Source organism: Nicotiana attenuata, chromosome 7 (assembly GCF_001879085.1).
Source record: "Nicotiana attenuata strain UT chromosome 7, NIATTr2, whole genome shotgun sequence".
NCBI classification, from domain to species: Eukaryota; Viridiplantae; Streptophyta; class Magnoliopsida; order Solanales; family Solanaceae; genus Nicotiana; species Nicotiana attenuata.
The window spans coordinates 72485276-72499586 of NC_031995.1; the positions used below are offsets into that span (position 1 = coordinate 72485276).

The following is a 14311-nucleotide window of genomic DNA, read 5'->3' on the forward strand; positions in this document are numbered from 1 at the left end:
CCATAATAGAATTTAAAAAACCATGTCAAAGTGTTATAAAGTTAGTGTTTAGTGTTTACTAATCTTGGACTATCATTAATGCCCCTTTTTATATTATCTCTCATCATTAGATTATAAGATCTTAATTCTCAAATCTACTTTATTAGGAAAGAATTTTTATCAACCTTATTAATTCACTTTTGGAAAATCAGTATAAGATAAAATATTCCCACTAGGGAGGAATATTCTTACTAACAATATAGGAATCTACAATATTGTAATTAACTGATACAATTATGATGAGTCAGAAAAGCTTAATGAAGAGCCTCAATTAACAACAGTGGTTTCCATGCACTACTTTTGAGTTAGTCTAAACAATTGTAATGACCAAACTTATGCCTTCTTGATAACTAGAGGGCACTATCTTGAACATAAAAATCGTTATTTTTCTATCAGGTACCAGCTATCTCCAACTGGCATAAGCACCGAGTAAACTCTACCCACCAACACTTAAAAAGATCAAAAGAAATTACCTCATACTTTTAAGCGTTTTAGGAAAATAATTAGTCCATTACAAAGGAAAAATTACTTTGCCAGTTGACACTTAGGTATAAGTGGACATTGACTAAGCAAATAATAGGAACAAGTTGCCTTGTTTTTGTAGCAGGTGCAGCTGAAACAAGGCGTGCTTGGTTATTAGAATAACCCCTCCTATTAGTAAAGTGAGAGTTAGGCAACCGTCACGACTTGTAGTGAGATGGTTGAAATTATTTATTCTTCGTAAGATGTTCGGGTACGAGTCCTAGAAATAGAATCTCTTGCTAAGGAGTGCATTATCCCCTTAGTGAATCTACTCAGCACGAATTTGAATTAATCGGAACAAAAAATATATTCGGATACCTGAGCCTAAAAAGCAGAGGCAGTGATCTATTGGCTCCTCCACCTTGCGAGAGGCTAAAGCCGCAATACTTCTATCTGCCCCTAGTCATCAATTAACCTTTAGTCTCAATTTAAGTTTCTCCACTAAGATCTGCTGGTGCATAGGTTAAAGAATATGAGCCGTGGAAACGGTCTCTTATATAAAATGTAGGGTAAGACTTTGTACAATAGACTCTTGCAGTCCGGTCCTTCGTCAGACCCCGTGCATAGCGGTAGCTTAGTGTACCAGGCTGACTTTTTTTAATACTAGTTCCTTGTTTCTTCTTTGAAGGAAGTCAGCCTATTAATAATTTTCTCTTTCCTTGTAACAGCAAGAAAAAGAATAACTGACATGAAGTATAAAGTAGAAAAATTAATGGTGCTTTTCTTAAACCGGGAATTAATGACTTGAACTACCACAAATTTCAGAAGGAATTTTTTGAGTAATTACAATTAACAGTAACATTATCGAGTGTGAATGTAAGATGCATAATAATTAGCTTAATACTATTGATCAGTTACTTTCAGTATTAGTCGCAAAACCAAATTAATCTGCAAATCTATTTAAATCAACCTCATCCACACTTGAAAAGACACAGCAGACAGCAAAATAATAGCTCAAAGTTCTCCTAAATAATGAGCAACCCCTCTTTGGTTGCAATATGAACTAACTAAAGCTTACATCTGTCTAGTAGTAGCAGTTTTTGCTTTTGTTCTTGACCAATGACAACAACAACTACGCCTTAATCCGAAGCAAGTTGAGGTCGGAAATATGAATCCTCATTGTTCCTGACCAAAATGGACTAGATTTCGAATCTTCCCCGACTCAACACATAGTATTGTAATTGCCAAACTGGAGAGTTTGTAGAGTAATATTATGCATACCATGCTCGAGGCCATACGATGAAACCCCTCGAAAAGGCGTGGTGATTAGATCACCAGTTGATGAGTTGAATGTTAAATCTGATTCTTGATTTGGTGAATTATAGTCACACAGTGTTTTCACCATTGAATGGTGTTGTTGTTGTTGTGAATGATTATCAGGGGAAGTAGACTTGGATTCAGAAAGATTGACGACAGTGATATCATGTATGCTTGATCTTCTTTTATCTTTTCCACCAGAAAGCTGCCTGATAAAGTATTTCTGAGCATGGCTAGCTACTTGTGTTGGAGTTCTTGTGGTCACGAAATTCCTAGATATATTTCTCCAGTCTCCTTTTCCATACTTTTTCAGCCCCAACAGAAATTGCCTGAGAAAAATAAATATAGCAACATTATTATTACTCTTGCAACACAACAGTATTACTACTACTCAATCTGAAACAAGTTAAGGTCGGGTAGCTCATTCAAGAATCAATACCAATATTGTACAAAATAAAAAGTATACTAAAAGTTGTCTATATTCAATTACAACCATATTTAACCATAGTGTAAAAGTTTCTTAGGTTGGATATCATTATGACCATGTTAAGCTACAAAGCTAAATCAATAAGTTTTATCACTTAAAAACCACCAAGGAGATCTTCTCTGCAATTATTAGTCCATCAACAAATTCACCCCTTTTATTCTTAATTATTTTTATCGGGAGAATCAAACTAATTCTTCGAGCTAGAGAAAATTTAACTCACCTGTGTTCTTCTTCAGTCCATGGCACACCCTTCTTCCTTTCATGTTCAGAAGATCGATTCGAGGTGCCCCGTTTTCCATTTTGAGCATAGAATTGCTTGAATCCATGAAATCCATCTTGGTTATTAACCCACTCTAATGTGAAAGAATTACTAGTTGTGTAGCCAGGTACTGGTATTAAGCCAGCCTCAATATCACTAATATCTTCTACTAATTCTCTATACTGTTTGATCACATCATTCACTGTTTTACCAGGGATCATTGCTGCTACATTGTACCATTTATCTGGTGTATCTTTATCAAATAAAGCAAGTGCATCTTCAAACATCTTGTTTTCTTCAGCTGTCCATTTTGTTACCTTGTTTTCCTCAAATAACCAGCTTGAATTCTTGATATATGTTGCAGGGGATAAATATCCCATTTCCCTGTTCATATTTTCTTGATCATATATAGTGGGCAAAAAAAATACTCCAATAATTATACAACCCCTCTTTGTTTTCTTGGTAAAAGAAGAGGAAATGATGAGTCTTTTATGGCCTCAATAGCATTTATTCAAGAAGCATAGGAAGGGAATATAATTTTAATTTTTTTTTTTTTTGATAATAAGTAAGAGGTGAGGAATCTAGAAAAGACAACCAAACTTTCCAATACCCAAGGAGAATTCAAGAAACTATAGAGTAGATCTTGTTTTGTGAATGATAAGCATTAGAGCTCTTTAATAGATCTAAAGTAATTCATTTTAGACTATACTTAATTGGAAATTTGAGCAACTAAAATGTAAAGGATAGAAGTTCAGAGAATAAGAATTAGAGAAAGTAGAACTCTTATATAGAAACTGTGATAATTAAATATAGATGAAATATGTATTAAGAGGAGGAGGGGGTATTATTGAGTAAAATAGAGAAAACCGGGAGATTTTGCAGGAATTAGAGACATAAGAGTAAAAGCAAGAATATTTGAAAGTGAAAAGAAATTTATTGTAGAAAATCAAGAACTAGAATCAGTGAATATTTATGTGCTAGGAATTATATAAAGCAAAAAACAAAGAAAGAGAGAGAGAGTAAAAGTGATTAATAAACGTTTTGAGATGTCATTGGCTAACATGGTTTTTGTGGGGCCTGCAGCTGAAAGAATTTTGTTTTTTTCTTATTTGGTGTATAGAGAGAGAGACAGACATATAGTGGACTAAATGGACAGTCCTTGCCCAAAAAGGACAATCTATCATTGTTGGTGAAGAAAATAAAATATTAGCTCTCATATTTATATTAAATTAATAAAATCATAGGATGTATTTTTCTTCCATAGATTTGTCATTTAACTATGATAAAACTTTTTTTTTTTTCCAAAAAAGAATGAACTTCTTTTCTTTTTAGTCGGTTTAAAAGATAATTACACTTTTCTAAATTTGAAATAATATAACTTTAAACTTCTCGTTTTACCGTTAGTGAAATGATTTACGGTCACACAAATATCTAAAAATTGCTTTAGACTAAAGTTTCAAAACTTTTTTTTTTAAACTTCATATTCAGATAGATAGGTTCATTCTTTATTAAACGAAACTTTAGTTGTTAAAAGCTAATGTCAAATTATTTTGTTTAGAATAGACGTCGAGTGCCAATAAATTTTTTATGCTTAATGGGCTATTTCGGAATTGAAGTGAAAATTTAGGAGAACCTAAGCATTGCTCTGTTTGACATTCAACATTGAAATGCAATGAAGAAACAATATACACAAAAAAACAAAAAAAAAACAAACAAAAAAAAACAAACAAACAAACTATATACCTATACGTGATGTTGTATACACTGGTACCGGATATACGTATCAATAAACGAGTACATATAACATAACATAAGCAAGGCAGCCCGGTGCATTAAACTATTAAAGGATCGAAACACCCCGAAAAACAATTTAGGCACAAGCAAAAACTTAAGCAAAAGCAATATAGAAGAAATTTATTAAACTAGGAGAGAACTTGGTATGAGGCCTTTTCACAAATCATAAACTCTTGAATCTCTCTACATCGTAGTTGCCTCTCCACAATAGAAAACATGTAGTAGCACCCCTATTTATAATACTACAAAACCAAAATTGACTAGAATCTAGAAAACTTATTCCTACATGATTTAGGTTGTGAATCCTAATTAGACATAAATTAAATAAACAAATAAATACCAAATCCTAGACAACTTAGGAATACTAATTAATCTTGGTTTAATTTCCAACAGCCTCCCTTAAACCAAGATATTCAAACTTGACCATGTCATGAGTAACATCAAGCCTTGTAGAAGTCAAGTACCTTAGACTCTCCACCAATTCCCTAAAATATGTTGCATCAACAAAGTCGCGAGTATCATCTTTAGTTAACTTCAATTTCTCTTCAATGGTGGCCATATATGATTTGTCTTTACTCATGGTAAATCCCTTCAAAATATCATCAACATATTTTTTTCTCAACTTTGAAACCATCAACTTCTCTAACTGCTTTATGGGTAGTCTTGTACATCCAATCAACTCCTCTTGGAAATTTTATAGGTTGTAGAATATTGTCGTTAAAGAACAGTTCGTCATGCTCCTTGAGACATGCAATTTCGAACAATGGCACGAAATCGATTGCATCTTCAATATTTATAATCATGTGTTGTTGTGTTTCTGAATCCCAAGTTATTTCTGCCTCAATCTTGTGCAGATCATCAGAGACTTTCTCTTGATGAATGATGTGTGACTATAATTCATAGTTTTTGCACATTATATGCTTTGCGTTTTACATGATTTAATGTTAAAATACACTTTGTTTGAGCGTAATGGAGTCTATTTTATGTGTAGGTGCATCGAAAATGAAAGTAGAGCTAAAGGGATGCTTAAATGTCGAAAGGGCGCTCGAGAACGATGAAAAGGAGAAGCCGGGCAAAAGCCGGCTAACCAGGCTTTATCCTGGTGAGGCCAGCTAAAAGCCAGGCCTAGGCTGGCTTTATCCAGGCGTTATCCAGGCGACGTCAGGCCTAAGGCCAGGCCCAATCCGAGTTTTGAAGGTTTTTATTGTTTTCCGATTTGACTAGGAGTTGACCTACACGTTTAGAGCTTGTCCCAAACATATAAATAGACCCAAAAATGCCACTCTGTGAGTTTTTTGACACAGAGAGAGAGGAAGAGCGAGTTTGGATACAACTTTAGACCTAGGAAGAGCATGGAGCCGCCGTGGAGGCCGAGGATTCAACCTAAGGAGGAAAGAACACACTAGGAGCAAGGCGAAGAATTCTTCTACGAGTTTTACACTTCCTTCTTCCTATTTTCATTAGTGGTTATGAATTCTAGTATTGTAGTTATGCATACTATTATGAATAGCTAATTTGTTATCTAGGGTTTTGATGGAACCTTTTGGAGGATGATTTTCCTTGTTCAACTACGTTATTATTGTGGTTGGTTGAAGAGCTCTCAATCGACTGTGACTATTTAGTGTGTATTACTTGGGAGAGAGTACATATTTAGGTAGTTGTTGGACAACATCACTCCTAACGTATATGAGGGATCAATACGGAGGGTTTAAAGGTGGGATTAGGGATAACGAAACCTTGGTGCGATTTGAGTGAGCCGTACTTAATGCCAGCTAGCGTAATTCGGGAGAATATGCCTAGTAAATTGTGGTAATTACTCGGGAGAGAGTTATGACAATCAGAGTGCTCATGATCGGTAGAGAAGACTTAGGCAAATTTATAGAAAACGTAGCGAAAAGGATTCCGACAATTGGGAAAATCATAACTCTAGACCTCTTTAATCTTTTCTCCAACCCTTAGTATCCCTAGTTGTTAATCTACTAATTTAATTTGTTAGTTAATTAGATACAAGAATCTTAATATTTATAACATAGGAATTGTTCGAGCTTGTCTTCTTAGCAATATTAAACAGTTGTAGCTAAGCCTTAGTTCTCTGTAGGATTCCACTCCGGACTTGTAAACCGGATTATATTTGCAACGACTGCTTAGTCCTTTTTATAAGGCATAGTTGGGCGTGATCAATGAACCATCTTGCTTTTTTCGTTAATAGGTTCATCTTCAATACTATCAAATAACTTTTCAGATGAAACACCAACCTCTTTTAGACGAACGTCTCTTGCAACCAAATCTTCCTTCTTAATAATTGAAGGAATTTTTGGCTGATTAATTTGAACATTATTTGACTTCTCTTCGCATTCAATAGAATCTGTATCACAACAAAAATTACACGTAACTTCTCTTCTTTTCTCCTCTGTTTCTGAATTTTGTCCTTCTCGATTTATTTTCGTCATCTTTGATGTATCTTCTTTTTCTTTTGGTTGATAATACTTTTTTTGTGATGCCTCCTCCAATGTCTCATCTTTTTGTTGATTCAGTGATCTCTCATATGTCACCAATTCGCCTTCTAAATCATCAAGTCTGAGAGTGCTAAGATCTTTGGTAGCCTCAAGAGTAACTTTCTTGTTGTTAAACTTTAAACTGAGAGACTGCAATATTTTCTAAACAATTTTAACTTCTTACAATACTTCTCCATTGGTCCTCATGCCGTTGACAATATTAGTAATTCTTGTAATGAATTCTTTAACGGACTCTGTTGGTTTCATTTGGGCCAACTCATACTGTCTCCTTAACTCTTGCAATTTGACTTTCTTTACTTCGACGGAACCTCGATATGAATTTGTTTACCATGAAAATGGTAACGACAATTAAATTTATTAAATGGAACTCTAAAAATACGTGATCTATTCCCAAGTTAGTTTGTTAGAGCAGATGGTGCTAGTATTATGAATTTTAACGATGTGGCAGAAGATAAACGAGGTAACGACCGAACCAAAGGGTCTGCTACCCGGGCGTACGCTTGGCCGATTGGGACTTCGAGGTCAAGCTCTGGTTTTCAGGGACCCTCGGGAGCAGTATAACAGCTAGAGATATATTCAAATGAAGCTACTTATAACAGAAATTGATTTGTACGATGAAGAATACATGTAGAGACAAAGAATATTGAAGTATCCTTAGTATCAGTGAGAGCCAATAAGTATTAGTGAGAAAAGAGGGAGGGAGAGAGAGAGATATTATTGCACTTTGTAGAATTGTGGGAGCAACATCAGTCCCTTACAAGGTAGGGCGAGTCCCCTTTATATAGGAGAGGAAACTTAGTAACGAATACATGTGTATCTAATTTATGAAATATGGAGATGTGATGGTTTGACTCAACACCCCAGCATAGGCTAGGGATAGGCCGGTCCTGTCAGACTCAACCGCGTGTCTTGGGGGCTTCCCCCTTTTGTCTTTATCTCGGCCTTGAATCGGACCTCGACAAGCCTCGAAGGAGTGGAATAAGTTGTGACTTCATATCATCGGGGTCTTGAGATATCTTCCCAGGTGGCTTCATGTTCTCGGGGTCTCGAAGTACCTCCCCGAGATGGCTTGATGGCGGAAAATCGGGCCCTCTGATTTCACCACGTACAGAATTCACCAAGATTCTCCAAGCCTCCTTAGTTGATTTTGCATGCAAAAATTTGTTAGATACATGCAATTCAACCTTGCTGGTGAGATAGTAACGTGCCTTATAATTCAATTTTCTATTTTCTCTAATTGCTTAGCTGCATCACCTGTCAATGTTGTACCTTCTGGGGATTCCTCAAATCCTGTTTCAACAATAGACCATAATCCAGCAACATTGAAAAAATATTTCATATATTGATGCCAATCTTCAAACTTATTTTTGCCATCAAACTTGAAAACTTGGCAATCATGTAAATATGGAGTATCCATAATTTTTTTAGGATCTCCACCAACTCTGACAGATTCTCACACAGGATCTGATACCAATTTGAAGGATTGAAACACCCCGAAAAACAATTTAGGCACAAGCAAAAATTAAGCAAAAGCTATATAGACGAAATTTATTAAACTAGGGAGAGAACTTGGTAGGATGATTTTTCACAACTCATAAACTCTTGAGTCTCTCTACATCGTAGCTACCTCTCCACAATAGAAAACATGTAGTAGCACCCCTATTTATAATACTACAAAACCAAAATTGACAAAAATCTAGAAAACTTATTCCTACATGATTTAGGTTGTGAATCCTAATTAGATATAAATTAAATAAACAAATAAATATCAAATCCTAGACAACTTAGGAATACTAATTAATCTTGGTTTAATTTCCAACAGCCTCCCTTAAACCAAGATATTCAAACTTGACCATGTCATGAGTAAAATCAAGCCTTGTAGAAGTCAAGTACCATAGACTCTCCGCCAATTCCCTAAAATATGTTGCATCAACAAAGTCGCGAGTATCATCTTTAGTTAACTTCAATTTCTCTTCAATGTTGGCCATATATGATTTGTCTTTACTCATGGTAAATCCCTTCAAAATATCATCAACATATTTCTTCTCTACTTTGAAACCATCTACATCTCTAACTTCTTTATGGGTAGTCTTGTACACCCAATCAACTCCTCTTGGAAATTTTATAGGTTGTAGATAATTGTCGTTAACGAACAATTCGTCATGCTCCTTGAGACATGCAATTTCGAATAATGGCACGAAATCGATTGCATCTTCAATATCTATAATCATGTGTTGTGTTTCTGAATCCCAAGCTATTTCTGCCTCAATCTTGTGCAGATCATCAGAGACTTTCTCTTGATGAATGATGTGTGGCTATAATTCATGGTTTTTGCACATTATATGCTTTGTGTTTTACATGTTTTAATGTTAAAATACACTTTGTTTGAGCGTAATGGAATCTATTTTATGTGTAGGTGCATCGGAAATGAAAGTAGAGCTAAAGGGATGCTTAAATGTCGAAAGGGCGCTCGAGAACGGTGAAAAGGAGAAGCCGGGCAAAAGCCAGCTAACCAGACTTTATCCTGGTGAGGCCAGCTTAAAGCCAGTCCTAGGCTGGCTTTATCCAGGCGTTATCCAGGCGACGTCAGGCCTAAGGCCAGGCCCAGTCCGAGTTTTGAAGGTTTTTATTATTTCCCGGTTTGACTAGGAGTTGACCTACAGGGCTTGTCCCAAACATATAAATAGACCCAAAAATGCCACTTTGAGAGTTTTTTGAGACAGAGGGAGCGGAAGAGCGAGTTTGGATACAACTTTAGACCTAGGAAGAGCACGGAGCCGCCGTGGAGGCCGAGGATTCGACCTAAGGAGGCAAGAACACACTAGGAGCAAGGCGAAGAATTCTTCTACTAGTTTTTCACTTCCTTCTTCCTATTTTCATTAGTAGTTATGAATTCTAGTATTGTAGTTATGCATACTATTATGAATAGCTAATTTGTTATCTAGGTTTTGATGGAACCTTTTGGAGGATGATTTTCCTGTTACGTATATAGATTTGCTGTAATATTTTCTCTATTTGTTCAACTACGTTATTATTGTGCTTGGTTGAAGAGCTCTCAATAGACTGTGCCTATTTAGTGTGTATTACTTGGGAGAGAGTGCATATTGAGGTAGTTGTTGGACAACATCACTCCTAACGTATATGAGGGATCAATACGGAGGGTTTAAAGGTGGGATTAGGGATAACGAAACCTTGGTGCGCTCCGAGTGAGCCGTACTTAATGCTAGCTAGCGTAATTCGGGAGAATATGTCTAGTAAATTGTGGTAATTACTCGGGAGAGAGTTACGACAATCAGAGTGCTCATGATCGGTAGAGAAATTTATAGAAAATATAGCGGAAAGGATTCCGACAATTGGGGAAATCATAACTCTAGACCTCCTTAATATTTTCTCCAACCCTTACTATCCCTAGTTTTTAATCTACTAATTTAATTTGTTAGTTAATTAGATACAAGAATCTTAATATTTATAACATAGGAATTGTTCGAGCTTGTCTTCTTAGCAATATTGAACAGTTGTAGCTAAGCCTTACTTCTCTGTGGGATTCGACTCCGAACTTGTAAACCGGATTATATTTGCAACGACCGCTTAGTCCTTTTTATAAGGCATAGTTGGGCGTGATCAATGAACCATCTTGCTTTTTTCGTTAATAGGTTCATCTTCAATACTATCAAATAACTTTTCAGATGAAACACCAGCCTCTTTTGGACGAACGTCTCTTGCAAACCAAATCTTCCTTTTTAACAACTGAAGGAATTTTTGGCGGATCAATTTGAACATTATTTGACTTCTCTTTGCATTCAATAGAATCTCTATCACAACAAAAATTACACGTAGCTTCTCTTCTTTTCTCCTCTGTTTCTGAATTTTGGCCTTCTCGATTTATTTTCGTCATCTTTGATGTGTTTTCTTTTTCTTTTGGTTGATAATCCTTTTTTTGTGATGCCTCCTCCAATGTCTCATCTTTTTGTTGATTCAGTGATCTCTCATATGTCACCAATTCGCCTTCTAAATCATCAAGTCTGAGAGTGCTAAGATCTTTGGTAGCCTCAAGAGTAACTTTCTTGTTGTTAAACTTTAAACTGAGAGACTGCAATATTTTCTCAACAATTTTAACTTCTTCCAATACTTCTCCATTAGTCCTCATGCCGTTGACAATATCAGTAATTCTTGTAATGAATTCTTTAACAGACTCTGTTGGTTTCATTTGGGCCAATTCATACTGTCTCCTTAGCTCCTGCAATTTGACTTTCTTTACTTCGGCGGAACCTCGATGTGAATTCACCAAGATTCTCCAAGCCTCCTTAGTTGATTTTGCATGCAAAAATTTGTTAGATACATGCAATTCAACCTTGCTAGTGAGATAGCAACGTGCCTTATAATCCAATTTTCTATTTTTCTCTAATTGCTTAGCTGTATCACCTGTCAATGTTGTACCTTCTGGGGGTTCCTCAAATCCCGTTTCAACAATGGACCATAATCCAGCAACATTGAAAAAATATTTCATATATTGATGCCAATCTTCAAAATTATTTTTGCCATCAAATTTTAATACTTGGCAATCATGTAAATATGGAGTATCCATAATTTTTTTAGGATCTCCACCGACTCTAACAGATTCTCACACAGGCTCTGATACCAATTTAAAGGATTGAAACACCGCGAAGAACAATTTAGGCACAAGCAAAAATTAAGCAAAAGCTATATGGAAGAAATTTATTAAACTAGGGAGAGAACTTGGGAGGAGGCTTTTTCACAACTCATAAACTCTTGAATCTCTCTACATCGTAGCTACCTCTCCACAATAGAAAATATGTAGTAGCACCCCTATTTATAATACTACAAAATCAAAAACATATTTCAATATAAAATTGATAAACAAAACCTAACTAGACATGAATTAAAATAAACTACCAAATACCAAATCCTAGACAACTTAGGAATACTAATTAATCTTGGTTTAGTTTCCAACAACTATCGCTATGTGCGGGGTCTGGGGAAGTGCCGGACCACAAGGATCTATTGTACGCAGCCTTACCCTGCATTTCTGTAAGAGGCTGTTTCCACGGCCAGTGGCGAAGCTAGGAATTTCCCCAAGGGTATTCAAATTTGTAAAAAGTGAAAAAATATTGCCGACAAAGGGTGTTCAATATGTGTTATATACCTTTAAAACGTAATATTTTACCTATATACACACTTCAATTTTTGACGAAGGGTGACCACCCTTATGAAGGTGTGGCTTCGCCATTGTCCACGACTTGAACATGTGACCTCCTGATCACATGGCAACAATTTTACTAGTTACACCAAGGCTCCCTTTATTGCTGGCTTATTCAGACATATGAATCCAAAATTGAATAATCACACCTTTGTAGCTAAAAGCTTGAAATCTTAATTTTTGTATGTTGAAGAAATTTCAGATTCTAGAACTGAAATCTAACGAAAGAATATAAAGGGAAAATGAAAACTATGGGGTAAATGAAAATATAATATGCATCTCTGTCTTGAGTCAAAAAAAATGAAGCCGTTGGTATTTCTTTTCACTATAAAAACTGTCGGTGCAGTGTTCCTTTCTCATCAAAACACTTCAATTTTTAATTCTATTTTATTGAATTTTTGAATTATTGATCTATATATGCATAGATGTGAAGGGAAAAGTATGGTATTTAGACAACTCCGAATGTATCTTAAAAGGTAAAATAAATTTAGTATTAAATGGATTTGAATAGAGCATAATAGGTACAAAGGATACTTATAATCTAACATATATAGCTTATTTAAGATTTAAGTGTGGTTAATTCATTTTTTTGAGCAATTGTAATTCCTTTCCTGCTTATTTGTTATCTGATTGTTGAGTGATAGTCATGTTAGAATGAAAGGTAGCTAAGGGGTCACTGTCTTAACAGTCTATTAGTATTTTATTTACCTATATATTAGTTCTATTTGCATAATAGGATCACACATTCATTGTTTGTACGTAATGTACGTTAGTGGAATTTAGCAAGAATATATGGAAATAATTGAGGGGTTTGATTTTCTTGTTTATTTATTTGTTTATTATCTTACAAGCTGTGAAGGGTTGTTTGGGAGTGGTTGGAAACATGTATTTAATTGGAATTGAAGAAAATTGCAAAACCAAAAACAAAACAAAAAAAAAACTAAGAAGAAGAAAACAAACAAATAATATATTGAGGTGGTTGGCTCCATTTGTACATATTCAATTGGCATTCAATGTTGATCTTCTTCTAGTTCTTTTCTTTTCTCTTCTGTCACATAAAATAATGGTTACTGTCTTTTCTCATGATTTGCTTCTCTTTTCTGAATGGTTTCTGTTATATTTTGTATTATCTTATTAGCTATATATAGGGGCAAAACAGCCAGAATCAAAGAACCCTTTTTAATATATTGTTTACTGTATTTTTCTCATTTGCTTATCTGTTCTGAATGGTTTCAGTTATATTTTGTATCAAATTTTTGTTATAACTGAGAGTTTTTCGAGTATCAAGTGCATTTTTCTAAGTTCGATATATAAAAGACTCTGCCTCTCGATCCTTTTCCACTTAAATATTATTAGATTTTTTTCGGCAAAAAAAAAAAAAAATCAAACTTATGATGTGCGCATAACCCACACATCACATATTACACTCTAGCCATTAAACCAAAACTGAAGAACGGGGGAGGGGGGGGGGGCATATTTATATATAATATTGCAATAATAGAGCAAGAATCAAATAACTCTTTTTTCCCCTTTATATTACCAGAAAGTTTAATCAGTCAATCAAGTGTCGGCTGTATGAATCCTCCAATTTCATTACGGTCTTACCCTCAATATTAAGAGGATTTATTGTTCTTTTATCTATAGCGGTTGAGCAAAGAAGGTCGAGTTCCTATTAGAGGATCATAACCCTAGAAACATGTGAAGGATAATAAATCCCAACCATAGCTTGCATTTTAAGTAGAAAAGCAGATATTGTCTTGATTTCACATGAAGTTTGAATAACCCAAAAAAGATTGTGGAATAACTCATCTGACTTTGCTTGTTATAAAATTTACCTTTGGAAATCTTGACTTCTTAGGAAACAGAAAAGAATTATATGTTGCTTGGAAGAGTATCTTTTGTTTTTGGGATCTTTACACAAATGCCAGTCAGATTCACTGTTTACTTTTTCTAGCCTTTATACTCAATATATATATATATATATATATATATATATATATTTATATCAACTATTTTTAATTTAAGCGATTAGGTAAACAGCCATTTAAGTTAATTCTTGTTTTTGGTTTTCTGATCATTTCAAGAAGGGCAAAATGCTTATTACTGGTCTGAAAGTCTTAGTCTATGTGTGTGGGAAATGAAAGAGAATAGTTATTATATTATAATTTTTTAAATCAAATGTGAGTTTCCATAAGTGGAAAGATTCCTTGCTTACCATC

At 34.9% G+C, this 14311-nt stretch overlaps 1 protein-coding gene across 1 annotated transcript; it reads right to left on the minus strand.

Moving 5' to 3' along the window:
• Positions 1420–3519, minus strand: LOC109229295 (transcription factor DIVARICATA-like). The gene is made up of 2 exons (XM_019394685.1): positions 2526–3519; positions 1420–2147 (listed from the first exon to the last, which is right to left on the minus strand). The coding sequence occupies exons 1-2, from the start codon at positions 2954–2956 to the stop codon at positions 1724–1726; spliced, it is 855 nt and encodes a 284-aa protein (XP_019250230.1). The 5' UTR covers positions 2957–3519; the 3' UTR covers positions 1420–1723.